This window comes from Sphaerodactylus townsendi, linkage group LG05, assembly GCF_021028975.2.
Source record: "Sphaerodactylus townsendi isolate TG3544 linkage group LG05, MPM_Stown_v2.3, whole genome shotgun sequence".
In the NCBI taxonomy this organism is placed as follows: Eukaryota; Metazoa; Chordata; class Lepidosauria; order Squamata; family Sphaerodactylidae; genus Sphaerodactylus; species Sphaerodactylus townsendi.
The window spans coordinates 38,836,143-38,864,137 of NC_059429.1; the positions used below are offsets into that span (position 1 = coordinate 38,836,143).

At 41.5% G+C, this 27,995-nt stretch overlaps 2 protein-coding genes across 3 annotated transcripts in view; one reads left to right on the forward strand and one right to left on the reverse strand.

Annotated features, from left to right (window-relative positions):
* The first annotated feature begins 28 nt into the window (after positions 1-28).
* On the forward strand, positions 29-24,180 carry SASS6 (SAS-6 centriolar assembly protein). Its single transcript, XM_048496343.1, has 17 exons — positions 29-132; positions 4,776-4,836; positions 7,575-7,654; positions 8,830-8,934; positions 9,873-10,044; positions 10,501-10,578; positions 11,560-11,679; positions 11,776-11,967; positions 12,429-12,623; positions 13,188-13,277; positions 13,362-13,541; positions 14,627-14,708; positions 19,197-19,318; positions 20,060-20,185; positions 20,668-20,747; positions 22,181-22,275; positions 22,371-24,180. The coding sequence occupies exons 1-17, from the start codon at positions 65-67 to the stop codon at positions 22,457-22,459; spliced, it is 1,935 nt and encodes a 644-aa protein (XP_048352300.1). The 5' UTR covers positions 29-64; the 3' UTR covers positions 22,460-24,180.
* Positions 24,181-25,227: 1,047 nt separating this feature from the next.
* Positions 25,228-27,995, reverse strand: part of MFSD14A (major facilitator superfamily domain containing 14A) — a 30,529-nt gene continuing 27,761 nt past the window's right edge. For both annotated transcript variants that reach the window (XM_048497587.1, XM_048497586.1), the window contains exon 12: positions 25,228-26,723. In XM_048497587.1, the coding sequence (XP_048353544.1) occupies positions 26,517-26,723 (207 nt within the window). In that variant the 3' untranslated portion in view covers positions 25,228-26,516. The remainder of the gene's footprint in view (positions 26,724-27,995) is intronic.

Consider the following 27,995-nt stretch of genomic DNA (forward strand, 5'->3'; position numbering starts at 1 on the left):
CTCGGCTCGGCCCTTCCCTCATATTCCCCCCCGCGGGAATCCGGCGCCAAACTCAAAGCGCAAGATGGCGTCGGAGTGCCTCTTCAGCCGGTTGGTGCCGGTGCAGGTGAAGGGCCAGGGCTGCGAGGAGAGGTGAGGGGCTGGCGCGGAAAGAAGAGGGACCTCCAAGGGCCCTGTCTGCTCCGGTGATGCAAACCCAGAAGTCTTTCCTCGCTGGGGCTGCAGGAGAAAGCTGGGGCTGCCCAGTCCTAGAGGCGTGTATTGGTTTAGCTGGTGGTTTGTCAGGCCGGGAAATAGACGGTTGGCCATGCCTTGTCGGGCTAACTGTCTGGTGGAGAAAGCCCCCCTTCCTCCATCTAACCCGTGCTAAATCTTCAGCGGATACTTAATTGGCGGGTGTTTGAAATATAGTAACTCTTGCCTCTGCTTACCTGTTTTCAGTCTACCTATATTGCCTGTTTTCCTGCCTGCTTTTAATAGCGATGCAGACTTGGGTAGCCTTGAGCTTATATTGAGAGTTGCGACCGCCCGTCTTGGGCAAAGGACCCCGTTTCTTTAACAGCAGAGAGAAAAGCAAAAATTCAGCAGCTGTCGTGCAAGTTGTTAAACTTTCGGGTTAATGCCAGAAAAACACAGAGGGAACCTAACTTTCAAGGAAGGTTGGATAACCCTTAGTTAACTTTAATTTGTTTTTTAGTTGGTCAGGGTGATTTAAAGAGTGGTGCGTGAATGTTTATTTTGCTCAAGTCTTTTCTTGTGAGTACCTAGAAATATAACTATTAGAATATGCGAGTGCAATCCTATGCAGAGTTATTTCAGTCTAAGCAGGAACTGCAAATGGCATTGTAAAATTTGACTTGGTAGCATTTTTTTGTTTCATTAATTTAAAACAGTTGTATCCCCCCCTTCTTCCCTGATATTGGAAAAAGGGTTTAAAAGCAGGAAAAAATGTTGTTATTATTATTCATGGTCCACCTTTCTCACTGGAACTCAAGGCAGATTACAAGTGTAAGCCAATAAAATCTATTGCAGGGGTATTTAACGTGTGGGGGCCAGATCTGGGCTTATCAGGCCCACAAGCCAGCTGTGGCAACTGCCCCCCTCCCAATCTGCCTTGGTAAGCCTGCTGCAAGCTCGCCAGCTGAGGCAGCCACCCCACCAGGTCCGCCTTGACCAATTCACATTTATTTCATATCTGGCCCTTGTAACAAATAGGTATAATGCTCCTGATGTATTGGATGGGATATTCAATAAATAATGTAATAGCATTTGGACAGCAAAAATCTGAAACCAAGCAAAAATTGGAAAACAGAGCTGAAATAAAACAAAAACCATGACAGGTAAAATAATGCAGGTAAAATAATGCAAAAAATTGCACAGTAGATGCAACAGCAGACAGTGCGTACTGTGTGCAGTAGTGTAGTCTGTGATCCCTATTCTTTTGCTGAAGCGTCTTTCTGAACCACTTTGTTACACTTGCAGCTATATAACCTGTGTAAAAAAGCTCTCCTGAACCTGTGCATTAAGCATTCTTTTTTATGTGTTCAAGTAGTTTTTGCCCATTTGCAAAGGCCCTGCTCAGATGAGTGAAGCTGTCATGGAAGCACACAGAGGGAGAGGGGGTCCTGTAGTTTTGAGGGACTAAGGCCGTGAAAGGTTTCATATGTGATAACCGGTGTATTGAATTGAATTCCATCACTGAATGGAGTGACTCCAGAATGGGAATAATATGCATGATCTGCCTAGCTCCTAATAACTGACCCGCATTCTGCACCAACTGGGGCCTCCAAGGTGACGTCAATGGACGACCTATGAAGAGTAGAGAGTGTAATTTCAGTAGTCTAGTAGAGCAGATGATTGATCCAAGAAGATCTGGTATTGTTCCATTCCTGTTCTTTCAAGCACGTTGCCTGGAAAAGGCAGATTAGAGATTGGATGATAATCAGCCACATTGTTTTTCTGTAGGGATAGTTTTAAAAGTAATGAACAAATAACTGTCTCTTTGAGTGGCTATGGGAAAATACCCTGTGTTAGTGATTGATTTATAATAGACCATAAGGATAGGTAGACATGGGCCTTGCATGACTTTTGCAGGCTGATGAGCATAAGATGTCTTCTATCAATGGTTCCCAGTCTGGGGTCCAGGGACCCCTGGGACTTACCAGGTTATTAAAAAGGGTCTGCGAATCCATACATGCACTAAACATTATCATGTTGATCTTTTTGTTTTTATTTTCTCAATCTATGGATACTAGTAGTATAATTACTATCATGTTGAGGGTTTGCAAAAACAAATTATGTCAAAAAGGAGTACCCATTCTTTAAGAGCTTGTGAATCTTATAGCATAATCTGATGCCTGGTAAGGTCCTATTACACAGGTTATACTCTTCCACTGAAAGATTAAAGTACAGTTTTATATTCATCGGCCACATGCTCTGCTTGAGTCCTAGTACCTACCTGGTTCTGCTCCACCCCCACTCCCATTAGCCTTTTGCCATCCCTCCTTCCCCTTTAAGAGGCTGGGTATGGGACATTGTCTAGTTCTGCTGCTGCATGGGGCTGGTTGTGGACTAATTTGGCCATCTGCAGCTGCCTGTGTGCTCCCTCTCATCCTAGTTCTTCCCTCACTAGCCAAGTCTTGCTGCTGCCTTGTTGGCGAGGCAACCTGAAGATTCCTGCCCCAGTAGGTTCCTGCTCCCCCGCCTGCCAAGTTCCACTGCTGCCTCCTGCGTTGTCAGTGAGGTGTCCTGAAGATTCCTCCCCCTGGCGGGTCTCTTCTCCCCCCAGTTGGCGAGCCATTTTTAAATATGCACAGAATAATGGTTTTGACAAAGGCAGTCCTGAAAAATAAATGATAATTCTCATATTCATTTGGGACTATTTTCTAATGTGGAAATATACTAGTTCCTCTTCTGCCGTACCCCAACTGACCATAGTTTAATCTTTCAGTGGAAAAGTGTATAGTCCTTATTAGTCTCCTTGAAAAATGATGGAATTAAATTGTCTACTTGTGTAAATCAGCAAGATTGCAAATTAGGATTAATATCCTTATTAAATATAATGGAGACATATATAAAACTGAAAAGCACACTTTTGCTCAATTCAGTATGACTTGGGTCATGCATATTTACTCAGAAATAAGTGCCACTATACCTGAGGGCAGGTAGCTTGTTTTTGTGGGCTGTTTAGAAATTGTCAAGTTTAATGAGTAACCTTCCTAGGAGAAATAAAATGCAAACAGTACTTTGGATTTTTTCACTTTTTCAGAATTATGAAAATGGTAGTCCTTTAAAGGTGCATTAGAATTAAAAACTGAGTATTGTAGTGACAATGGAACAAATTGGAAGTGATAGCTGTGAGGTGGTCAGATCTTGTGTTTCATTACTTTGCATAACAAGTTGTTCAAACATTGTTCATTAATATCCTAAATAACTTACTGAATCTGAAGAAATCTAAGTGCAGCAGATATTCCCCTACTTTCTCCTGCAGACTCCTGCAGAAGGGAAGGGAGGGGTGGCATGCAAGGGAAGGGAGGGGAGGGAGCCCGGTATCTGGACACGGCCCACCCACCCTAGCAGAGGGAGGGGAAGGGAAGGGAGGGGTTGCATGCAAGGGAGGGGAGGGAGTGAGGGGTGGCATGCAAGGGAGGGGAGGGGAGGGGAGGGAGGCTTGTTTTGCAAGCCAGAGGGCCCTAGGGAATGGGGCAGGGGTTGACATGGGCTGCTGCAGCCCAAATGGGAAATTTGCAGGTGTCCTAGATTTGCCAAACCCTGTGGGGTAAACAGTTTGCTGTAGCAGAACGAACCCAGTGGCACAGCATTTATTTCAATATTTTATTATTCAGAACTCACTTCCTCAGAAAGAAAATCATTTTCCTCATTGTTACACAAAGAATTACAGAAGGGGAGGGGCAGGATGGAGGAGTTGAGAAAAAAGATGCCTGGTACCTGTTTCCCTGAAAATAAGACCTACCCTAGCCCAAGCATGATTTTGGGGGATTTTTGGAGGATTCTTGAAATGTAAGCCCTAGTTACACATTCTGCGGGACATTCTCTGGCACAGCTGATCTGGTCACGTGGGGGGCACAAAATCATGGAAAAAAATAAGACATCCCGTGAAAATAAGCCCTAACGCATCTTTTGGAGCAAAAATTAATATAAGACCCTGTCTTATTTTTGGGGAAACAGGGTATCATAAATCAGTTGTGATTCTCTGTGTCAGAGATTTAAACCTCTTAGGTTGCAACAGCTGGTGATAGTTTCTAGCCGCTGTCTCATTAGTTAAGTTAAAGTGCAATAAAGTTGGGGAAATATCAAATGAATTGGAAGTGCCTTCTATTTGTAAGAGGACTAGTTTGAATCTATTCCAATATGTATGGACTGGTTTTTAAGATTGGTGTTATATTGATAATTACATGTGTGAAGTACATAGGGTTGCAATTTTAAAGTAATTTTTAAAAGTGGCAAATAGGAATTATGAGCCACAATACCTAGCCATAGAAATGTATCTGTAATCTAAACTCGTTTTGTGCTACGTTACATCTGTACAATTCGATTTTACAACATAATCAGAGAGAACTGCCCACCTTTATTTAAATAGTTTAGATAATGTATTTTACAGCTTTTAGCAGTAGACTTTTCTTGGCTTAATTCTTCCTGTTCAAAAGTTGATCCTATAGATCTTAGCTTAAGTATAGAGTATTTTGTTTGGTAACTTGCAGAATAAATTACCGATATTGATTTGGCAAGGGTACAGTTGTATGTTTGTTTTGCAGGCGAATAAACGTTCGTGTGAGTATCGAGCTCCAGTCAACTTCGAATCCTATACATAGAAAGGTTTGTATTTCATAAGGCTTGTTCCTCGCTTGTCATATTTAGTTTTACTGTACAGGATTCCTACAGTTGCTTCAGCATGTGATCCTGGTTACTTCTGCAAGTAGAAGCTACCACCAAACTGAAATGTCTTGCCTAACAACAGTCTTGTTGTAGACAATAAACTTTTAGAGAAGACTTTCAGCTCATCCCCAGAAAACTGCAGTGCAGCCTACAGATTTCCTGGCTATACACAATCCCTAAGAATGATTTTTGATGGACTGTATGTAATTTCTATCTCCTCTAGAACATTATTTATTTATTTAATTCTATTTATAGGTATCCCTTTTCCTTATGGACACAGGGCAGCTTCCAACATAAAACAACAGTGAAATCCATACAATGTCTCAATAAACCTATAGCAGTCTAATGTAATTTCAACCAAAGGGTGTTAAAAACGGAACAGATTAAAAACAGATAAATTTCCAACACTCCTGATTTCATATAGGGCAAGAAAGAAACAAGATGTGGGGGAGGAGAAGGCAGGCCTGCTTGATGGAATACCATTGCTACCTTACTCATAGGCCTGCTGGAACAGCTCTGTCTTACATGCCCTGCAAAATTGTGTCAGTGGTTGCCAGGTTAGGATTTCATTTGACAGAGCGTTCCACCAGGCTGGGGCCAGGGCCCTGGCCCTGGTAAAGGACAGCTGAATAGCCTTTAGGCAGGGATCGTCAGCAAGTTGCTATTAGCAGAGCAGAGCATTTTTGGGGGGACACAGCGGAAGAGGTTGTCTTGAAGATACGGCGGCCCCTGACAGTTTAGGGCTTTGAAGGTACATACTAAATCCTTGAACCTGATTTGATACTCCACCTGAAGCCAGTGCAGCTGGAAGAGCACAGGTTGAATATATGCCTGCCACAGAGCCTGCCACAGGTAAGGATCCACACAGCTGCAGTCTGCACTAACTGGATTTTCCAGAGCATCCCCAAAGGCAACCCTGTGAGGAATGAGTTGCAATAGTCCAGTCTAGAGGTAATCAATGCATGGATCTCTGAGCTAAGTCCAGTTGGGACAGGTGGGGAGTCAATAGCATCACCTGAGAAAGGTAATAAAAGGCTAGGTGGGAAACATTTGTGACCTGAGATAAGGAGGCATCAAGGACCACACCCAGATTCTTGATGGCTGGCATAGGTAAATTGCATGCCATCAGGATTTGGCCATCTCCTAAACCTCCTTGACCCAGCCCTGACTCTATCTTTGACGGATTTAACTTCAGCCGTCTTCCTTTCATCCACCTCATCATGGCCTCCAGGCAGCTGGCCAGAATATCTGGGGTGGTGTCTGTCTGTCTGTCCATAAACTGATACAGCTGGGAATTATCAGTAATCGCCCAAAGTTCCGGATCAATTTGGCAAGAGGGCACAAATAGATGTTGAATGATATTGGAGAAAGGATCGCTCTGTGGGGTCCCCAAACACCAACAAGTTGTGCTCTGAGACCCTCTCTTCAATTGCTATCCTCTGTCCCAAACCCTGGAGAAACAAGCTCAGCCACTGTAAGGTGGTCTCACGTATCCCTGTGATTGTTTCTTCTGGGACCCCACACAAAACAAATGGAGTGTCAAGTCCTCTCTCTAAATGAGCTCAGCCACTGTAAGGCTGTTCCACATATCCCATCATCGGCAAGAGATCATGATAATCGAACTTGAACACTTGCTGTTAGGTTAAGTTATAACAGCAGCACCAACCCATCTTGGTCCAGCTAGTCTCTGTAGATCATCAGTAAGGGCTACCAAGGTCATCTCTGTTCTGAGGCCAGCATATAGAAGCTGGGTTGAAATGGATCCAAGACTGATACATCTCCATAAAAGCCTCGAGCTGCTCTGCAGCTGCTGTCACAGCTACCTTACCCAAGAACAAAAGATGGAATGCTGGGTGTTAGTTGGAAGGATCTGCTGAATCCAAAAATGACTTTTTTCCCCCCAAGAGCAGCCTTACCACAGCCTCTTTCAACGCCCAGAGTTAGGAACAGTTGATAATATTCCCCGGGGAGGGGGGGTGGGATGTTCCACACTGCAACTCCACTGGTTTTCACCAGGCAAGACGGGCACAGATCTTAGGGGCATGGGGTAGACTTCACAGGTCTCAGGACTCTTACCAGCATCATCTTGGGAGAGGCTGCTGAATTGGTCTAACATAGGACCTGAAGACAGCCAAGGGGCCTCTAATTCACTAATTGCATGTAAGTTGGCAGGGAGGTCCTAGTGGAACTACAAGACCTTATCCGCAAAACAAACTTGCAAACACCTCATAGCTGAGGTCCGAATTTCTAATAATTTGGGCCTCTCTGTTGTGGCCGTCGAAGACCAAATTACCCTAAATAATTGAGTTGGATGAGAGCCAGTAGGTGTGATGCTAGTCACAGAATGTTCGTTTTTCACAGCTTTCACCACCATCTCATAGGCCTTTAGAAGCATCGGCCTACAAGATATTGCTGCTTCATCATGAGTACTCCACCAAACTCACTCTAGTTTTCTCAGTTGCTGCTTTTTCCTCCTCAGCCCCAAGGTAGACCAAGGAGCTAATTTGGAACAGGAAAGAGTGTTTTTTAGTTATTTTAATGTTATAATGCTGTTGTGTATATATTACATAGAAGTTTTCACCACTTATACTAAATGTTTTGTAGGCTGTATAGGAAATGGATGTTTCCTCTACCTAGTTTCATAGGATTTTAAAGAAAATTTGAACTCTGTCTTTTAGGATTTGGTTGTTCGACTAACTGAGGATAGTGATCCATTTTTTCTATATAATCTTGTCATTTCTGAGGAAGATTTTCAAAGGTAAGTTTTCATATTAAATGTGCAAACTAGAAAATGTTCCCTCTTCTTTTCTGGTGAACTATTCCAAAGGGCTGGTGAAGAAAAGGACTGTAATGTGACAGTTGTCAAATAGACTGAGAGGGGGTCCCAGGAAGAGAAGGCTGTTTGAAGAGTGCAAATGGCACACCTGAATATACCAAGTTGGCACATTGCAAGTCTTGCCAAGAGTAGCCAGTCATGCAGTCAGGGACTATTAATGACTTTCTATCCAAGCTGGATTGGCATGTGCACATCACAGTATAGGAGGAGGGCAACACAGAGTAGGCAGGCCTGACCCTTGGGGCTGCCTTGACTTTAGAGAGCCCTGCAATTACAGCTGCATAAGATCTGTGGGAAAAAAGGCATGAAAAGCTCCAAATGGGCTCAGGCTTATCTTGGCCAAAGGTTTAACATAAAAGTTAAAGAGCATTGGGGATAAAATGAACCCTTTGACACCACATACATCAGGACTTAACTCTGCCTCCCTTATAGCAGTTCTTTATTTCCTGTCAATAAGAAGAATGAAAACAACTGAGGTTTGTCCCTTTTATCCCACCCATTGATAGTCAGTCCACCAAAATATTTTGGCTAACAGTATCAAACACTCCCAGAGTTAATTAGCTAAGGCCAATAGTTATGTTTCAGTTGTTCTGGGTCAGAACATTCTCAATATTCCCCTGCCCTTATGGTGGGAGGGAGGGAGGTATCACAGCATTTGCTTTCAGCAAGCAATGATCTGATCCCTGCGCAAGTTAAAATATCAACCTCCTTAGCAGATCATCAGAAATCATTAAAACAAAGACTAGCTGTTCTCAAATCTGGTGTTGGTGGTGCACTCAAGTGGTGCAAGTGGTGGTGTACTCAGCCACTGTGGACCAATGCAATTACCTTGCTAAAGAGCATTTAAGTAATCAGCTCAACACCGGCATGGGAGTTGGATATCACAACATAGTGGTACAGTAGAAAACTGAAATGGCATCGATTGCATTGTGTGTTTACATTCAGAAAGGTGATTAAAATATGCCCCTCTGTTTCTATTTAAGGCCTCAGTCATGTCAGTATTTTTGTGCTTTAAAAAATTTCTAGTAGATCATTTGTTAGCATCAATGTAATCTATTATTATAGTTGTTTATATATTTTTTCCTTTATATACGTAGCTTAAAACTCCAGCAAAGTCTTCTGGTAGATTTTTCTGCTTTTCCTCAGAGGTTTATAGACCTTCTTCAGCAGTGTATACAAGAACAAAATAAAGATATTCCAAGGTGAGTGAAGAATACAGAGAGAAACATGATTTTCCAAGGAAATAATGTGCCAGCTTTGTGTGAAGTATTTACTTGTTTATAGTGTCATTTGAGGTGTAAAGTTAACAAAACTTTAGGAAATCTCCAATACCATCATTCTAAAGAAAGAACCAGTCACTACTTTAAACAATTGATAAAGTTGGGTGAAAGTAGAAGGAATGAGGTGTGACTTCTGCATTGGTTATTAGGTCTGGCTTTGCAGCTGATGTGAAGCAGTTTCTCCCCTGCTCCTAAACAGTATCGTACTGCTCTTTTGCATCTTCTGGCTATTCCCCAGCTTTCCTGCTGTCTTTTCTGGCCATGCTTTACTTCTGTGTGGATGGGAGAATCTGGGTCTAGGAGGAAATAGCCCCACTCACTTCAGTGCCATTGTTGGTGTCCCAGTCCTTCATATTAGCCATCTTGGGCCATTGGAGATCTTTTTTTGTGCTTGTGTTTTTTTTAAATAAGTAGTTGATAACTTGCTCTAGTACTGTTATGGTCTGTCAGGACCCTTGAATTCCCATCTTTTATTTTTAAACAAGCAGGCCTCTAGCCCTTTTAATTGGGTGGATATGTCTTTCACCTTATATCTCTGCAGCGAAAAGGGTTAGAGATTTACTTAATGAAAATTGAGAATTTAATAGTGAGGTTGTTGTTAATGTGAAAACACTAAGTCAGTCATTGATTTTTTAAAATGGCCATCATGGGGTTTAGTGTAGGGAATATGTTGGGGAAACCCACTATGTGCAAGTCTCGTTGCTACTGTATTTATTGACAGCTGCAGTGGCAATGAGAAAAACACATAATATTGTTGCCATGTGGAATTTCACTTTATTAGCTTATACTTCCATATGGAGGTATGCTTCTCAGGCTTACCTAAGTTCATTCTTTGTAATGCATGATATCATTCTCTTCAGGTTTCTGCTGCAACTGGTCTCATCAGGATCTAGTCTAGACCACACTCCTTCTTTTTTAAATGTGATAGAAACAAACCCATTTAAACATCTTACTCATTTATCACTAAAATTCTTACCGGGAAGTGATACCGATATCAAGAAGTTTTTGGCAACCTGCTTGAAATGTGTTAAGGTAAGATGGTAAACACATAATATAGGCAACAATAAGCAGTATTACAAAATCAAAACATCAGCATGAGGATTTGAACTGCACACTCGAGATAGTGTTCACTTTGCATAATGTCTATTATTGATCATTCGTTTAAACGAGAAATTAAAATTTAAAATGTTGGCCTTCCCCACTGTACCTTTTGCTGATATTGTGCTTTATATTTTCATTTTAAAGATATGAGAATGATAAGATAAACCGTGCCTGAGTTGTTCATAGTGTTAAAATTGACATGATGTCAGTGCATTTTTTCAGAATGATGGAAAGAGAAGGGACTCCAGAACTTTACTGAGCCGACTTCTGTGTCTGGCATACTGGGAATGGTTGTTTGTAGCTAATATGCAACATAATGGCATGATTAATGATTTTCCAAAATTTGAATTGATTTGTATTAACATGTCAATTATCAATCATTTGCAGGAAGAAAAGCTGATGCTGGAACAGAAACTTAGGAAGACAGAAGAGGATCTTACTCGGCAGCTCAGCTATACCCAGCAGGTAATATCAATGTTTCAGTGTGGGCCATTTCCCAGCATTGCCCCTGTGTCCAGGAAACATCACAGCTGCTTTGCCCTTTCATTCAAATCCCTACCTGGGTACTTTGATATTTTCAGCACTTGGGCAGCCCAATCCAAAGTGGGGGACGGTTAGAGCAGTTGCTGGGGACAGTGCCATGGCAGTGTACCCACGTCATCTCCAATGCACAGGCAGGGAGGGGGAATTTTAAAACCCTGACTCCCTGAAAAATCCTATTGGGAACACCAATATGCTATACTTTTGGGCATATACTGCCAGCATAAAGAGCATTCTCAGGCTAAACGTTTGCCTGCAGAAACACTGCCAAATCCTCCTGCGGGGCAGGAATGAGAGTGTTGGGGAACACTTCCTGATTCCTGTGCCATTGGGTCCCACTGCCAGGCAGAGGCAGAGCTACCAGGGGCAGGGGGGCACCTGGATGGGCGTAAAATTGCACCCCCCCGGCGGCGCCCCCGCCCCCACACACACTTACTTTAGTGGAGACTGGAAAAAGCGGCCTGTTCACTTAGGCTGAAAACGGTCTGGTGGGAACTATACTTCCCAGGAGACCTTGCAGAGTGCACACTGGGCGCAGTATGGCCCAGCTACGCCTCTGCTGCAAGGGTATGTCTCTCTACGCCGGCATCTGTGCCACTTTGCACTGTGCTGGTGGCCCCAGCAGGGGCACAACCTTTCCGCTGCTTTCAATAAGGTTCTGGCTCCCCCCTTTGGATTGTAGCATCTTCAGTTAAAACTTTCATCGTGGCATAAATCTTGTGGTCAAAATCATACTTCATTGTAGGCTTTCCTGTGATTTATCTGGGAGGCAGATGGAAAGTTAGGAAACAGTCTATAGAACAATCTCTGTTTTGAGATATTATTACATTCTAATAAAACTTTGGAATAATGTTGACAACTCCTTACATACTTGAGAATCTAACATACAAGTCTTTATTTTCTCAGAACTTGTCAGAAAAAAGCAGAGAATTGGACAAGTTAAAAAATGAATGGACATCAAATACAGCATCATTAACCAACAGACATACTCAGGAATTGACTAATGAGAGGGAGAAGTCTCTTCAGGTATGTAAACTAAAGGCTCTACACATCTAGTAGAAACTACAAAATTATTAATCCATTAAAATATTTTCTCCTTGTTTTACTTGTTTTGCACTGCAGATGCAAGCACAGTATCAACAGCAGTACGAGCAACAGAAGAAAGAAGTTGAAAGCTTGCATCAGAAGGTGGTTCAGCAGCTGCAAAATAAGCTGAAGGAACTGGAGATTGCCAATAAGGATCTAACAGAAAGGAGATATAAAGGCGATTCTGCTGTCAGAGAACTTAAAGCAAAACTGTCCAGCATAGAAGATGTATGAATTGTTCATTTACTGAGATTTATATGTATCTACATGAGCATAAACTTAATTATACCTATGGTCTCTAGTCATACATATTATGACCAATTTAAAATGTATCTAATATCCCAAATGACAGTAATTCAGTATTATGGATCAGACAAAGGTGTAGCAAGGGGGGAAAACGCCCGGTGCACTGGTGTGTCCTCCGGCCCTGTCCCACCCCAGAATGCCCCTATCCCACCCTGGAATGGCCCCGCCATGCCCCCGGAATGCCCTCATCCCACCCCCATAGGGGCGTGCGCCTGGTGCGTCACACCTCCCCCCCTTGGAGCTACGTCTGTGGGATTAGACATACTCTTCTAAGCACTTTATTTCTTTTCATATAGTATACTTTTAAAAACAATGCATAAATTACTATAGCTTTTCTATTTTTTTCTGAGAGTATTTTTAAAGATCTTGTCCTAACATGCTAGGAGTGTCAAAGAACAAAGCAGGAGGTCCTGTCACTGCGTCGAGAGAATGCCACTCTAGATGCAGAATGCCACGAAAAGGAGAAACAGGTTAATCAACTGCAGACCCGAGTTGCTGTTTTGGAACAGGAGATCAAAGACAAGGATCAGCTTGTTATTAGGACAAAAGAAGTATTGGCTGCAACTCAAGAGCAAAAGGTTCTCAAACTTTGCGTTTACTTGGCTTGAATCAACGTATGTTGCTCTTGGGATAATGGCGCTTAAGTACTGGAAACAATAAATTAAAGAACATGACCAGGAGCAGCTGGAGGCATGTTTCAGGATTTGTCTGTGCCCTGGGTGGCTTTACAGTTCTTCTTTGAATTATGCCCTCACAATAAATTTACTTTTCCAGTTCTTCTCACATTTCAAAGGCAGTTTAGACAAAGTGAGGGTTCACGGCAGTTTTGAGAACAAATTCAAATTATGGCTGGGGGGTAGGAATTAATTAGATGGTTCTCTGGACTGTAGTCATATTTATGAAGTCTAACTATACTGCATTCCATATGTTTTTATTAAGCTTTAGAGATTGTGTAATGGATGGGCATTTTTTTTAGGGGTGGGCAGCTTTAATTGAATTGCTAGTGTTTCAGATTTCTGAAAGGAGCTATAAACAAAGGTTTTGGTATATTTGGAGGGTGAATCAAATGAATCAAAGGCTTTGATTATTTCTTTCTGTTTCCAAAAAGTCCTTTAATAAGAGTCTTTTTCCTTTTTTGAAAGGCAAGCCTAGAAGAAAATACAGAAAAGAAACAAATTCAAATAGGCAAGTTAGAAGCAACATTGAAGTCACTATCTGCTGAAATCCTTAAGGTTTGTTCAAACATTCACTTGTCCTTGATGAGGAGTCTTTTATTTTATGTGGTTTTAGCATTCTAAAATAATGTTGTTTTTTAGGCTAATGAAATCATAAAGAAATTGCAAGGAGATGTAAAAAATTTAATGAGTAAATTGAAGCTGAAAAATACAGTAACAATTCAGCAAGAAAAACTGTTGGCTGAAAAAGAAGAAAAACTGCAGAAGGAGCAAAAGGAATTGCAGGAGGCAGAAAGTTCTCTTCGACAAAAAGAGCAAGAGGTACCATACGGTTCAGATATATCCAGGAAGTGCTTAGACGGGCTTTTTGGATTTGCACTTGAAACAGTTTGTATAAATACAGTCTATGGATTGGATCCAGTAGATCTGTTTCACAAACAGAGTTTTCCTTTGACAGAAAGCTCCTTGCATCAGAGGGAACCCTGAAACAAGTAGAACAATTGGTTCTGGAGGGTTTTCTGGGCTGTGTGGCCGTGGTCTGGTGGATTTTGTTCCTAATGTTTCGCCTGCATCTGTGGCTGGCATCTTCAGAGGTGTATCACAGAGGGAAGTCTGTTTCTCACTGTGTCTAAGTGAGAAGGGAAAGTTTAGTGTGGTATATTGTCTATGTCACCAACTTTTTTTTAGCCTGTTGGGTACTGTTGGAATTCTGATATCGTGGTGGAGCCATGACTGTCCAGCTTATCTTCAGTCATAGGCTGTTTTCACACAGCCCAATAACAGAGCCCTAGGGACAATAAAAACTACGTCCCTGGGGCGCTGTTCGTACAGCAGGCACTGCTGCATTGCAGCAGCGCCGTGCTCAAAAACGCTGCTTTTGAACCAGTGTCTTCCACCTGCTGCCATGCGAATGGCAGCGGGTGAAAGGCGGTGTTTTCCCCACGCCATCCCCAAATGACTCCTTACTTCCGCCTGGCTTCCTTCGCTCTGTGGAGACCAGGGGACACGCCTCCTGGGTGCCGTCCCTGCAGTCGTCGCTCTGGCCATGGGGGCATTTCCCCTGGCCTCCATAGAGCAATGGAAGCCAGGAGGAGGTAAGGAGCCTTTGGGGGGCTGCGTGGCCATGCGGAGCTTGCTCTGGCAGCTGCGCAGCCAGCGCAGTTGTTCGTGCAAACGGCCCCTGGGCTTGCATTGGCATGAACCATGCTGATGCAGCCTCGCTGCTCTGGCAGTGCAGATATAGCCATTCAGTGAAGACAGATGTCAACACGAGAGGATACCTATAATTTGAGTATCTTATGACATCCTATGTTTGTTTTTAAAGTAGTAATACAGTTTTGGTGTTGACAGTAGAATAGTCTAATGTAAATAAATTAATGTGGGCTATTAATATGCAAACATTTCAGGTGTGCAAGCTGCAGGAGCAATTGGAAACCACAGTACAGAAGCTAGAAGAAAGCAAGCATCTTCTTAAAACAAATGAAAATGGTAATTGCATGAAATTTAGTGGCCATTGTATGTGGTGTACTCTGACTCTTCTGAGCCTTTCTAGTAAAATTGACCATCTGAGATTACCTCATACATGAGCTGGACATTTTGTGCTTATTTATGCTTTCTGTATATTTTGTAATCTTTTCCTTGTGAATGGTTTTAAGTGTGGTTTTCCCTCCTTGTGTGGTTTCCCCTCTATTAGATGCCATTCTTATTTTTTTCTCTGCCATCAGAATTTTGCAGTGATTATAATAATAAGAACATAAGAACATAAGAAATAGCCTGCTGGATCAGACCGGAGTCCATCTAGTCCAGCATTCTGCTACTCGCAATGGCTCACCAGGTGCCTTTGGGAGCTCACATGCAGGATGTGAAAGCAATGGCCTTCTGCTGCTGCTGCTCCTGAGCACCTGGTCTGCTAAGGCATTTGCAATCTGAGATCAAGGAGGATCAAGATTGGTAGCCATAGATTGACTTCTCCTCCATAAATCTGTCCAAGCCCTTTTTAAAGCTATCCAGGTTAGTGGCCATCACCACCTCCTGTGGCAGCATATTCCAAACACCAATCACACGTTGCGTGAAGAAATGTTTCCTTTTATTAGTCCTAATTCTTCCCCCCAGCATTTTCAATGAATGCCCCCTGGTTCTAGTATTGTGAGAAAGAGAGAAAAATTTCTCTCTGTCAACATTTTCTACCCCATGCATAATTTTATAGACTTCAATCATGTCCCCCCTCAGACGTCTCCTCTCCAAACTAAAGAGTCCCAAACGCTGCAGCCTCTCCTCATAAGGAAGGTGCTCCAATCCTTCAATCATCCTCGTTGCTCTTCTCTGCACTTTTTCTATCTCTTCGATGTCCTTTTTGAGATGTGGCGACCAGAACTGAACACAGTACTCCAAGTGCGGTCGCACCACTGCTTTATATAAGGGCATGACAATCTTTGCAGTTTTATTATCAACTCCTTTCCTAATTATCCCCAGCATAGAGTTTGCCTTTTTCACAGCTGCCATGCATTGAGTTGACATTCCCATGGAACTATCAACTAAGACGCCCAAATCCCTTTCCTGGTCTGTGACTGATAGCACTGACCCCTGTAGCATGTATGTGAAGTTTGGATTTTTTGCCCCTATGTGCATCACTTTACATTTTGCTATGTTGAACTTCTTTTGCTATTTCTTAGCCCACTCATCTAATTTATCAAGGTCCGCTTGGAGCTCTTCGCAATCCTTTGTGGTTTTCACCACCCTACATAATTTGGTATCATCTGCAAACTTGGCCACCACACTACCCACCCCTACTTCCAGGTCATTTATGAATAAGTTAAAGAGCACTGGTCCCAAAACGGATCCTTGGGGGACACCACTCCCTACATCTCTCCATTGTGAGAACTTCCCATTTATACCCACCCTTTGTTTCCTGTTCCTCAACCAGTTTTTAATCCATAGGAGGACTTCCCCTCTTATTCCTTCATTGCTGAGTTTTCTCAACAGTCTCTGGTGAGGAACTTTGTCAAAAGCCTTTTGGAAATCCAAGTAGACCATGTCCACTGGTTCCCCCTTATCCACATGTCTGTTTACACACTCAAAGAACTCTAGTAAGTTTGTAAGACAGGACTTGCCTCTACAAAAGCCATGCTGACTCTTCCTCAGCAGGTCTTGCTTTTCTACATGTTTTATAATTTTACCTTTAATGATAGATTCTACTAATTTACCAGGAACAGATGTCAAACTGACTGGCCTGTAATTTCCCGGGTCCCCCCTAGACCCTTTCTTAAAGATTGGTGTGACATTGGCCATCTTCCAGTCTTCAGGGATGGAGGCAGATTTCAGGGATAAGTTGCATATTAATGTGAGAACATCAGCAATTTCATGCTTGAGCTCTTTAAGAACTCTTGGATGAATGCAATCTGGGCCAGGGGATTTGGTAGCATTTAGTTTATCAATGGCTGCCAGAACTTCTTCCTTGTCTACCACTATCTTCGCTAGTTCCTCGGATTCACTTCCTAAGAAGCTTGGTTCAGGTGCAGGAATGTTCCTCACCTCCTCTTGGGTGAAGACAGATGCAAAGAATTCATTCAGCTTCTCTGCAATCTCCCTGTCATCTTTTAGCACACCTTTTGTTCCTTTATCATCTAACGGGCCTACCGCTTCCCTAGCTGGCTTCCTGCTTTTGATGTACTTGAAGAACTGTTTGTTGCTGGTCTTGATGTTTGCAGCCATGCGTTCCTCATAATCCTTTTTTGCCTCCCTTACAGCTAACTTGCTTCTCTTTTGCCACCATTTGTGTTCTCTCTGGTATTCTTCATCAGTTAAGTTGGACTTCCATTTTCTAAAAGACATCTTTTTTTTCCTAATAATTTCCTCAACCTCCCTTGTTAATCATGGTGGCTTTCATTTGGACTGGGTGCTGCCTTTCCTAACCTGCGGAACACATTCCAGCTGAGCTTTTAAGACTGTTTTTAAATAACCTCCAAGCACCTTGGACATTTTTTACTCTCTTGATTTTCCCTTTCAGCTTCCTGCACACTATCCCCCTCATCTTTGAGAAATTTCCCTTTCTGAAGGCAAATGTAACTACATTAGTAGTTGCCACTTGTTCGCATGCTGAGATACTGAATCTGACAGCATTGTGGTCGCTGTTCCCTATTGGCTCAACGACACTGACTTCCCGCACCAGGTCCTGGGTCCCACATAGAATTAGATCTAGGATCACATCTCCCCTAGTTGGTTCTACAACCATCTGCTCTAAGCCACAGTCATTTAGCATATCCAGGAATGTTCTCTCCTTACTATGACCTGAACATGCATTTTTCCAGTTTATGTGGGGATAGTTAAAATCGCCCATTACCACGACATTTTTACTTTTGTTGGCCTCTCTAATTTCTTTTTCCATCTCAGAATCCTCTTGTGCACTTTGGTCAGGGGGACGATAATATATTCCTAATGTTAAACTATGCTTCACCCCTGGTATTGATATCCACAGTGCTTCTGTAGAGGAATCAGCTCCCCCTGCATTGTCTATTTTATGTGACACTATGCTCTCTTTGATGTAGAGGGCCACCCCACCCCCAATACGCCCTGTCCTATCCTTCCTGTAGAGCTTGTAACCTGGGATAACAGCATCCCACTGGTTCTCCTCATTCCACCATGTCTCTGTGATGCCCACTATATCAATGTCCTCCTTCAAAACTCTGTACTCCAGCTCCCCCATTTTAGGTCGAATGCTTCTACTATTAGCATAGAGACACTTGTATACTCTGTCTCTGTCCCTAACCTGGGATTTATGTGTTTTGCCCTCTAGCCTTTTGTAGACACTCTCACTTATCACATTGCTATGCTCCTCGCTTGTATGTGGTTGATTTAGAAAAACCTCCCTCTCTGTCTGCATCCCCATGGACTCTGTATTCCGAACCGAAGTCACCTCAGCTCCTGTCGGCTTTCCCCCAGGAATCAGTTTAAAAGCTGTTCTGCCACCTTTTTAATGTTGAGCGCCAGCAGCCTGGTTCCTCTTTGGTTAAGATGAAGCCCGTCCCTTTTGTACAGGCCTGCCTTATCCCAAAAGGTTCTCCAGTGCTTGACAAATCTGAAACCCTCTGCCTTACACCACCTTCTCATCCACGCATTGAGACCCTGTATCTCCAATTTCTTGCTTCTAGCTCGCCTCTTGGGGCGCTTTTGGGAACAGTGGTAGCATTTCAGAGAGAATGCCACCTTGGGGAGTCCTGGATTTTAACCTTTTCTCCAGCAGCCTAGAATTTAGCTTCCAGAACCCTCCTCCCGTACCATGCTCAGTTGGTACCAATGTGGGACCGCTACAACTGCTGACTCCACCCCAGCACTGTCTAACAGCCTATCTAGATGAAGCGTGACATCCGCCACCTTCGCACCAGGCAGGCAAGTCACCATGCGGTCATCACGCCTCTCACAAACCCAACTCTCTATATTCCTAATGATCGAATCACCCACTACAAGGAGCCCCCTACTCCTCCCCTCTCGGGAGGGGTATCCTCTTAGTGCGTAGAGGATCATCTGGACCTCACCAGCTAAGGAAGGGGTCCCATCTAAAGGGAGCATCTTCCACCACCTCAGACTGGCACCCTCCGTCCCCCAGACTCTCATTCTCCATGACATCTGAAGAGATGTCACTTTGGGAGTGGGACCCGGCTGCTAGGTCCCTGAAAGCCTCGTTTGTTGCCCTCTCTGCCTCTCTCAGCTTCTCCAGGTCTGCTGTGTCTTCCTTCTCTCTGCTCTACAAGTTCATTGGACTTTACTTCTAAACACTGAAGGATCTGATGTGTGATTCCTCAGTGTTTATCCCTTGTATGAAAGCCTGAAAGGCAGCCATAAGATTAGGCTTGCCAGTCTGTAATTCAAAAATTCCTCTTGTGTGGTTTCCCAAGCAGATACTGAAACTTCAGTTTAGCTATGAAATAGAAATAAAATGAACTGAAAAGCCAAATGCTTGTCTGATATTTCTCTGTATAGTTATCACGTGGCTAAACAAACAACTGAATGAAATTCAGATGACAAAGAAGCAAGAAGCTTTAGGAACCTCTACTCCTCCTAGCAATGCTACTACAAGAACTGGCATTTCACCTCACAACATGGTAAAGTCACTCACATTTAAATGAACGTTAGTATGTCTGTAAACATGGCTGATTGTGGACACAGGTCCGCAGTCTTACTGCTTGAAAGCAAATCCCAACAAATTCGTTATTTGAGAGCAAACCCCAACAAAGTCAGTTGATCTTCTTTCTTTGAAAACAGGCATAGGATTGGGCTTCAGGAGTGTATATTTTTGCACATATTTCTGGATGACATTTGAGCCCTGTTTAGGCTATAATTCTCTTTCCATGGGCTCCGTAACAGGAGTGGACTTAGGGCCTTCTCTCTCCAGCTTCTATTTAGTAGATAAAAGTTTTAATGATGACATCAAGCAATTATGTACTAGTTCAGCTGATATGTAAAGTACAAGTGGAAAACTTAACATTTGTCTATTCTTGGTTTGTTTGTTTTTAACTATTTTAAATTAGTCCACTCTGTCTTCAAGGTACTTTTTTATTAACCATGTATTTAAGATTAATTCTACGCATGCTCAGGATGGTCAGGAAGTGTGTGACCTAAGATCCTCCCACTCTCATCATGAGGGAGGAACTTGCTTTAAAGTAAATAAAAACATACTGAATACAGATTGTCCACGACTCTATTATTCACATACTATATATCGGTACCTGTTGATCATTTTTCAGTGTGGTTGGGCTTAAAGACCCAAAAGGCATTAATACATCTTGAGAGTGACTTTCATGCTGTCACTGGTTTGGCTTGACCAGTTTCATTGTGTTCTACAGATTGAAAGCAGAATCCCTTTTATGAACTCAGGATTTGGCTATCCTATTTCCCCACTGCTAGCTTTTCAAAGCTTCCCAGATACAGCACCTGTCAAAAGTGCCAACCAGCCAGTCTCTGGAACCAAGGCAAGCATCTAAATCTTTTTATGCCTACCTTTACATTCTTTTGAGTCTTCTGATTAATTTTAGGGTTGCTATACCCTCAGTTGTTTTCAGACCCAGGATGCATGTTGCCTATAATAGGTGTAATTCAAGTTAAGTGAGCAGAAGGAAACATGATGTTCAGTTCTTGATCACAGATAAAAATTTTCAATGCAAAAAAACAAGTAAGCTGCATGAGTAAAAGTCTGATTAGTCAAGCATGTGGCTTCTATTTAGTAGATAAAGTTTTAATGACGACATCAACCAATTATTTACTAGTTCAGCAGGTACGTGAAGTACAAGGAGAAAACTTGACTTGTTTTTTTTAACTATTTAAATTAGTCCACTCTGCCTTCAAGGCACTATTTTGGTAACAGTGTATTTAAGATTTATCTCTTCTGGGTTGGTTAATATATAACCAAAGCATTCCTCCAAAATAATATGTGAAATTTGCACTTTCATCACAGGTTCATTTCAATATGCCGCTTTCAGAAAGCAATCAATGTCCAGGACTTTCTGTTGTGACAACTTCGACAAATAAAGAAAAGTGAGTGTTTTAGTTAAATTTCTGGATAATTGTTCTTGGTTGCTGTTAAGAAGGTTTCATAATACTAATTGGTTTAAAATTGGACATTACATTTGCTAATGTACACGCATAAACTGAATTCAATGCTAATATCTTTACAAGGGCATTTGTCAATCAGTTCTATTGTTTAATAGCTTTATTTATTAATTTTCCCCCAAAATGCTAAGTAACAGTAGCAGCAGTATTCTTACAGCGGTTAAAGATCTGTTCTCATTCTTGGAACTTGTAAACAAGACAAACAAATCATGTGATAATTTATTCACAGCAATGCTCAGTCTTTTTGATGAGACTCCTTGTGTAGAGAAGTGATTGTACACAGAAGTTAGTTTAAAGTGGCAAATCAGTGTTCAGTGCCAACTAATTGAGATCTAAGCATCTCTGTACACTTACTGAGATGTTTGTAGTCATTGTTTTAAGTTCCATGTTTTTCACATAATGTTTGTGATGCAACTCAAGAAGTTGCTGCTTTGGGGTGTATTGTTAGAGAATCAGGTTGCTGCTTGTGGAAGAAATAAACCCAGACTGCTTGACATGCAGAGCTAGTTGCATGCATTCAGATCCCAGTATTAGAGTGGTCTGTATAAAGTGGATTTCCAGAGATGTTTTGCTTGGATGCATGTCAGCAGTATTGTCTTTGTCTTCATGGACTTTTAATTGTGACACGTGAAGAATTTCTCTATTTGGAAAAGCTAGATTCTAGACAAAATTTCAACTATAGAAGGAGCTGAGGCAAGCTTCACTGGGAAAATGCAGCCCCAATCAAAAATGTGTGGAATAATATGTCCTGCAGTTGTTTTTTTGGGGTGAAATGAATGCAAAATCAGATGCTTATCACAGTTTCTTGGTTCTGCAGTTACACTTGATGGCCAGGAGCTTATCGATCTGATGTGTGTTTCGAGCTTTGCTGATGGAGCAGGGCATACAAAGGACCTGTGGTTCTATTTTGCTAATGGTGATGTCTGTCTTTGACTGACACTAGTTGGTAAAGGAGCCTCTTTGTCAGTGGAAGGGGGCCTTAGTGGAATGAACCAGTCGACTCCAACTTGATGTCATTAGCTTAGAGCTAGCTCAGTAGTATAAAAATGAAACCTGCTGTGTCTTTCCAACCTTGATTAATGCTGTGCACTAGGGTCTGCCATGGTGTTGCAGCCTTGCTGATGTATTTGTAGAATTTGGAGACAACCCTTCAGTTTGATATTTGCTCTGGGGAATAATCAGAAAGCAACCCGTTTTTTGAGACTGATGCCTTGGTGGAATTCAGTGCCTTTCGACAGGAAGTAGACATTTGTAACAAAAGACTTAAATACTGTGACTGTCAAGTTAATGAGCCTTGAAGCAAGCTCCAAGTAGACAAACTGAAGATTATTATGGTTATCTGTTCTTTCTTTGTCTAGTGGTGAAAATGTAGGATTAGAAGCCAAGTACCTGAAGAAACGGGAAGATAGCATCCCCTTGCGTGGCCTCAGTCAAAATGCATTTCACAATGCAGGTAGGAAAGCAAGCATATGCACTCAACTAAAATTATCAAATTGCTCCTAAGATCTCATAATTATATTAATATGAGACATTTTTCCTCATTAACAGGACATGTGAAGTCATCTGCACTGAAAAAGACACACATACCGTCCAAATCCTCACTACCTTCTACAGCGTCTGCATATTTTCCTGGATAGCAGACAGTGTAGTCATTAGGGGCAATACATTTATCAGCAGTTGTGGATTTTTATGGTTGTCATTCGTATACTATTTTAAAGGGAACAGTCAATTTCAGGAAGCAAAGCTAATATTCCTCTTGTTTTTTAAAGTATATATGTATAATATAAACTTTCTCACAAGGACTTCTAATGCAGTAAGCTAAAACTGGTTATTTACTAATTGTCTATGACAGTAGAGGAAATATATTTTGAATACTCATTATTAAAGAGATACCAATCAGTAAGGATTTTCTGTTTCTCTTTTGAGGTTGATGCATCCTTGATGATTTTAAAAGATCTTTATTGTGAGTTTAGTAAAGCAAATGATATTTCTCTGGTTTTGGGGGACTGTGGAAAATTTTTGGGAGTCAAACTTGTTAACTGTGGTGACACCATTTACATAATCCCTTCCCTAACCATGAAGGCATTGAAAAGAAGTCTGACCTTGTTTAAGGCTTGTTTGAAATGATAGCTGAATATTTGAGAAATCCCCTTAGGTTGGACCTAAGTATACATTGTTTGGCCACCCATTTTTGTTAAGGGTCCAGTTAACGTGATTCAACATTGCCCTGATATCAAAAGTCTGAGGGTAGTGTGCACAACTTGTTTTTAGTTCATTTGACATCAAAATTAGCAAGCTGGTTATCATCAGCTTACAACTTACAGACTTTGGGCATGACTGAATTGAGGTCTGACTATTAGGAATGCATTCTAGATTTCTTGCCCATTTTTCTTGGGATGCTTTGTATGTGTTGCCTCCTAAATGCAGTTTGGCACCGTCATGCAGAGTACTATTACAGATTTTTATAGCATTCAATTTTAAAGTAAAACTTTACACTGAAGTAAAACTTTTGTTTGGAAAACTAAATTTTCTGTTGCAATACTGAGGGTATATTTATTATATTATTGAACCAGTCCGTTAATGTCAAGCTACAGCCATCCAGCACTTTAATTAAAACTGCTGGAAAAGGTAATTCTGCTGAAGTTTTCAAAATATTTCAGTTTATAACAAACATATAGTAGCTTTAAAGTTGTAAAATATTTAGAATCCAGTTAAAGGTCATTGTAAATCATGCCCCTATACACTTCACAAATTTATAGAATGCCTTCCTCCAGAACAACCTGTATACAAGGCCCTTTGAAATGAATAGGTATTTGGAACATCGTTTAGTCAACATGAAGTACTTTGCATTACTGTTGAAATGAGCTGGAGATTTCTGGCTCATTTATTTTGCTCTTTCAAACTAATAGGACCTGAGCCAATTCAAGTGCAACTGAGTCATTTTTGGTCTGTATTCTTACACAAATCCCATCATTGTTCAATTAAGCTTTTAACCTTTGGTATGAACACTTAAGATCTGATGCATAGTTACATCAGTATCTTATTAACTGTTCTTTGGATTTTACTTCTATACCATACAGCAGGGTAAAAGAGGAATTTCTGATTATTCCATTGTTTTGGGATTAGTAATTGCATTGCACTAAAATTATAACTTTTGTCTATGTTAAGTTTGTGTTTGACACCTTGATGACCAAGCTGTGATTCTGTAGCCAGTCTAAAGTTTGTAAATACAGGTAAAATCATTTGGTGTTTGAATCATTTTTTGCAGTGTAAAATTTGTACATTTGTTTATAATCAGAATGAAGTGTTCTGTATATATGGTCTCATTGTAAGTTTTCAAATAAAATGAATTTCCTAAGTCGTGGTAGGGTGAATGTTAAGTGCTGTCAAATTGCTTCCAACTTAAAGCAACCCTATCAGTTAATTGCCTCCAAAATGTCTTGTCATTAACAATCTGAGGGTTGTGGTTTCCTTAACTGAATCAATCCATATCATGTCTTCAGCTTTTCCTACTACCTTCAGTTTTTCCTAACATGACTGGCTTTTCCACAAGTCTTGTCTTATGTGTTCCAAGTATGATAACCTCTATTTGGTCATTTTAGCTTCTTGAGGGCGTTCAGGCTTGATTTCATCTAGAACAGGGGTCTACAACCTGCAGCTCTCCAGATGTTCATGGACTACAAATCCCATCAGCCCCTGCCAGCATGTCTTTTAGCAGTCCATGGTATCTGTAATACTTTCCTCCCACACCATACTTCACCAGCATAGTGCAGTGGTTAAGAGTTGTGGACTCTAATGTGGAAAACCGGGTTTGATTTCCCACTCCTGCACATGAAGCCTGCTGGGTGACCTTGGTCCAGTCACCGTTCTCTCCAAACTCTTAGCCCCATCTACCGCACAAGGTATCTTTTGTAAGGAGAGGAAGGGAAGGAGTGTGGTAGCTGCTGTGAGATTCCTTACAGGAGAGAAAAGCAGGGCATAAATCCAAACTCCTCTTCCTGTCAGCTTTCTTTGTGGTCCAACTGACACGCCCATATACATTAATGGCAAATACTATGGCATGAATTAATTGACCTGGTTTGCCAGTGACACATCCTTACACTTGAATATTTTCCAACTGCTTTCTGTTCTCCCAGTCTTGATCTCCCCGATTTTTTTGGTTGCAGTCTCTTTTGGTTAATGATGCAGCCAAGGAATAGGAAGTCTTGAAAATGTTCAATTTCTTCATGTACTGAAGGATAGTACAGGTGTCTTTTTACTTTCAGGTGTCTATTTACTTGCCCAATTAGAAATAAGGAACATAAATACCAGGAACAAGTAATAATTGCCTTTGACAAAGAAAGCTACAAGTCACATATATATGAATATATCCCTATACAGCATTGTTGTAAATAATTGTGAAAAATCACTAAAATATTCAACTTTATTAACAATGTATTTACATATTGGCCAGTTTTTATTCAACCATGGTGAAAGTTAAAAAAGCTTAAACGATAACCACAGCACAAGATGAAAACATTTTGAACTATACAATACTTTATACACATTTTATACAAAGGAACATTTAAATAATACAACTGCACACAAAAATATACAGTTCTAGAGAAATTCACATCAGTAATTGTATAAAGCTCTCTCCTGTACTGTGGTCCTGGAACTGCAGGACTAACCCTTGGCTGTTTGACATGTTATTTGTGACAGTTCTGAAAGGCCACTATAGAGCAAAGGATTGCCACGGCTGTTACTGGACAAAACTATGCCAGCTCTCTCTCACCCCCACCATTTGTTACAACTCAGAAAACAGGAAAAGGCAGATCAACGGCCTCGTCCCCTGAGCTGTATACCTTGCTCTTCAGCGATCCTGTCCAGCAACCGAAGCGGTAATCCCACATGGAGTACACTGACATCTTCAAGGCTATCAGCTTAAGAGTTGAGTTCATATTCAAGTTTTGAGGTCCTTATGCAAAACATCAAAAGCATAGTGGTATCAAATTCTAGTTAGGAAGATAAAGAGTTTTGGAGCCAATAACAAAATCTTGTAGGCTCATACCACTTACCTATAAGAACTACAAACAGATACTATACTCAGTTCAAAGAACAGAAAGAATGAGAGTAATGCACTTAAAAGTGTGTTCTTCTGAGGATGTGTGTTTAACACATGATTGTGTTAGTAAAAACTCAAAACAAAACTTGCCAGACATTGATTTGAAAATCCAAGGTCAATCCAGTTCATCACTTAGTCAAGTGCATCTACATTAAGGCTTTGAATTCATCTAACCCAAGGTTTTATGTTTAAACAAACGGGTCCTCAAGTCCTGCTCATATTATGCCTCACTGAGACCAGCATGAAGAGAATTAAGCTCAACACCTTCAGGAAACTGATGCAGGAACACATGCTGATACCTTGAATATATAGATATAGAGATATACATAGTTTCAAAATTAAGATGTAAATATTTAATATTTACTGAGAACTTATGGAAAGAGTTCTAAGAATTTAAAAGGTTGAAATAATTTAAATCTTTGGAGGATTTTCCACTTCCCGGATGTGGTTCTTACAATTTTCATGCAAAGAGAATTCCTTAAGACCCTCTTAAGAAACACCACTTTTTGATGGAAATGGAATGTGCATCCAGAACTGCAGGTGAAAAAGAATAAAAAGAACTGCACTCTAAGAGTCCATGAGTGTTGCTGTCATACATTTGTGTCTTGTAACAAAGGTTCTTTGGCCTCCCCAGGGGCCTGTGGACTGTGCGGATGGCCGTGGCTCCCACAGTGCTTCTTCCAGTTGCTGGATCGACCATTTAGATTGGTGTGTTCAGGAATAAACAAGGCAACAAGCAGAGCCAGTAATACGGAGCATGCTCCAAATAAGAAAGGAGGACCAGGAATGATCGCATTCTGGAAAGAAAAACAAAAAGGCACACAATAGCCTTAACAAAAGATAGACTTTGTTCATGTACTTGAAGCTATGTTCTTTTCTAGACTGTCATGTCAGACATCAGTAGAGGACAAAAAACCCTGACATGGTGAATGAGAAAGGGGAAGGTTATGCCAGTCCCTCTCCCTTGTTTGTATCTATCTGAGATTAGAAGGTACTGAACCCTAAATTCAAACAATACCTTATTTAACTTGCTCGGAGTGCTGCCTGAGTTTGACTTTAAGCCACAGAATTGCTCCACATCTTACAGCATGCCAAGATACAAGGTTAATCCTGTTAACCAGTAATTGCAGAGTGCCCTTTCATGAGCTACTATTTCCTCTAAAATAATTAATGCTAGCCTACAGTCCATAAGACAGTAAAATGAGATCACCAACAAAGGAGGAGGAATACTTTTGCATAAGCTAGGAAGATTTCCATGCAAACAAGGACTTTCCGTCTTCACCACGGATTAAGAAGACTGAAAAAATGACCATGACTGAGCACCTGTGCTGTGATGAAACACAAGCAAAAGGAATTCTCACATGCTGACATTCAGTTTAGAGAGTAAGCCAGAGCAGGGAGAGGCAACAGGTTAGAAGCAAACTGGTCCCCCCCTGGCCCCCACACACTTTTTTGTAGCCAGAACACAATCTTAAGAATAGAATGTGTACAGATGTCTGGTGGAATGGCAATTCACTCTGGTTGAGCCTTTGAGCGCTCCCAGACTACAACATTGCTGATAGGGGCTATTTTTGCTGGCTGTAGAGCACGTTTTTCTTAGGTCTCACTTCCCCAGATCTTGGGGACCTTAAATTTGCCAGGTGGACTGGAAGGGTCTGCATTTTAGACCCACTAGTTCTGAAAAAATCCAGAATCAGTAGTCTGAGTGAGCCACTGAGCCCTTAGCCACAGCCTCCCCCTTATCTTTGTTTTTCTTTCATTTTCTCTTTTCTTTTTAAAAGTTGAAGTGTATTATTATTCTCATTGCTATTACTGTTAACTTTCTTTTCCTGTAATTTTTTGATTGATAACATTATTTTAAAAAAGAGTAAAATGTGTGCAGGTAGGTTCTGCAAACTCTACCACTGCCTGAATAGTAGCTTTCGGCAATCGAACAGCCACCTTAGTCGAGTAACAGCTCTCCTCAGTTTGGCTGGCAGGGTCTGAAAACTACACTTGCCTGCTATTCCTGATGCACATTCCCTCAGGGCTTCCTGCCCTTTTTTCACTAGTAATTTCTGTATGTGCAT

What these genes read in the sequence shown, in the direction of transcription:
- SASS6 (XM_048496343.1), top strand. Translation starts at nt 65, where the DNA reads ATGGCGTCGGAGTGCCTCTTCAGCCGGTTGGTGCCGGTGCAGGTGAAG. An exon ending in TCTGAGGAAGATTTTCAAAG is followed by an intron (nt 7,655 to 8,829) that starts GTAAGTTTTCAT and finishes TTATATACGTAG; the next exon opens with CTTAAAACTCCAGCAAAGTC. An exon ending in CTGCAACTCAAGAGCAAAAG is followed by an intron (nt 12,624 to 13,187) that starts GTTCTCAAACTT and finishes CTTTTTTGAAAG; the next exon opens with GCAAGCCTAGAAGAAAATAC.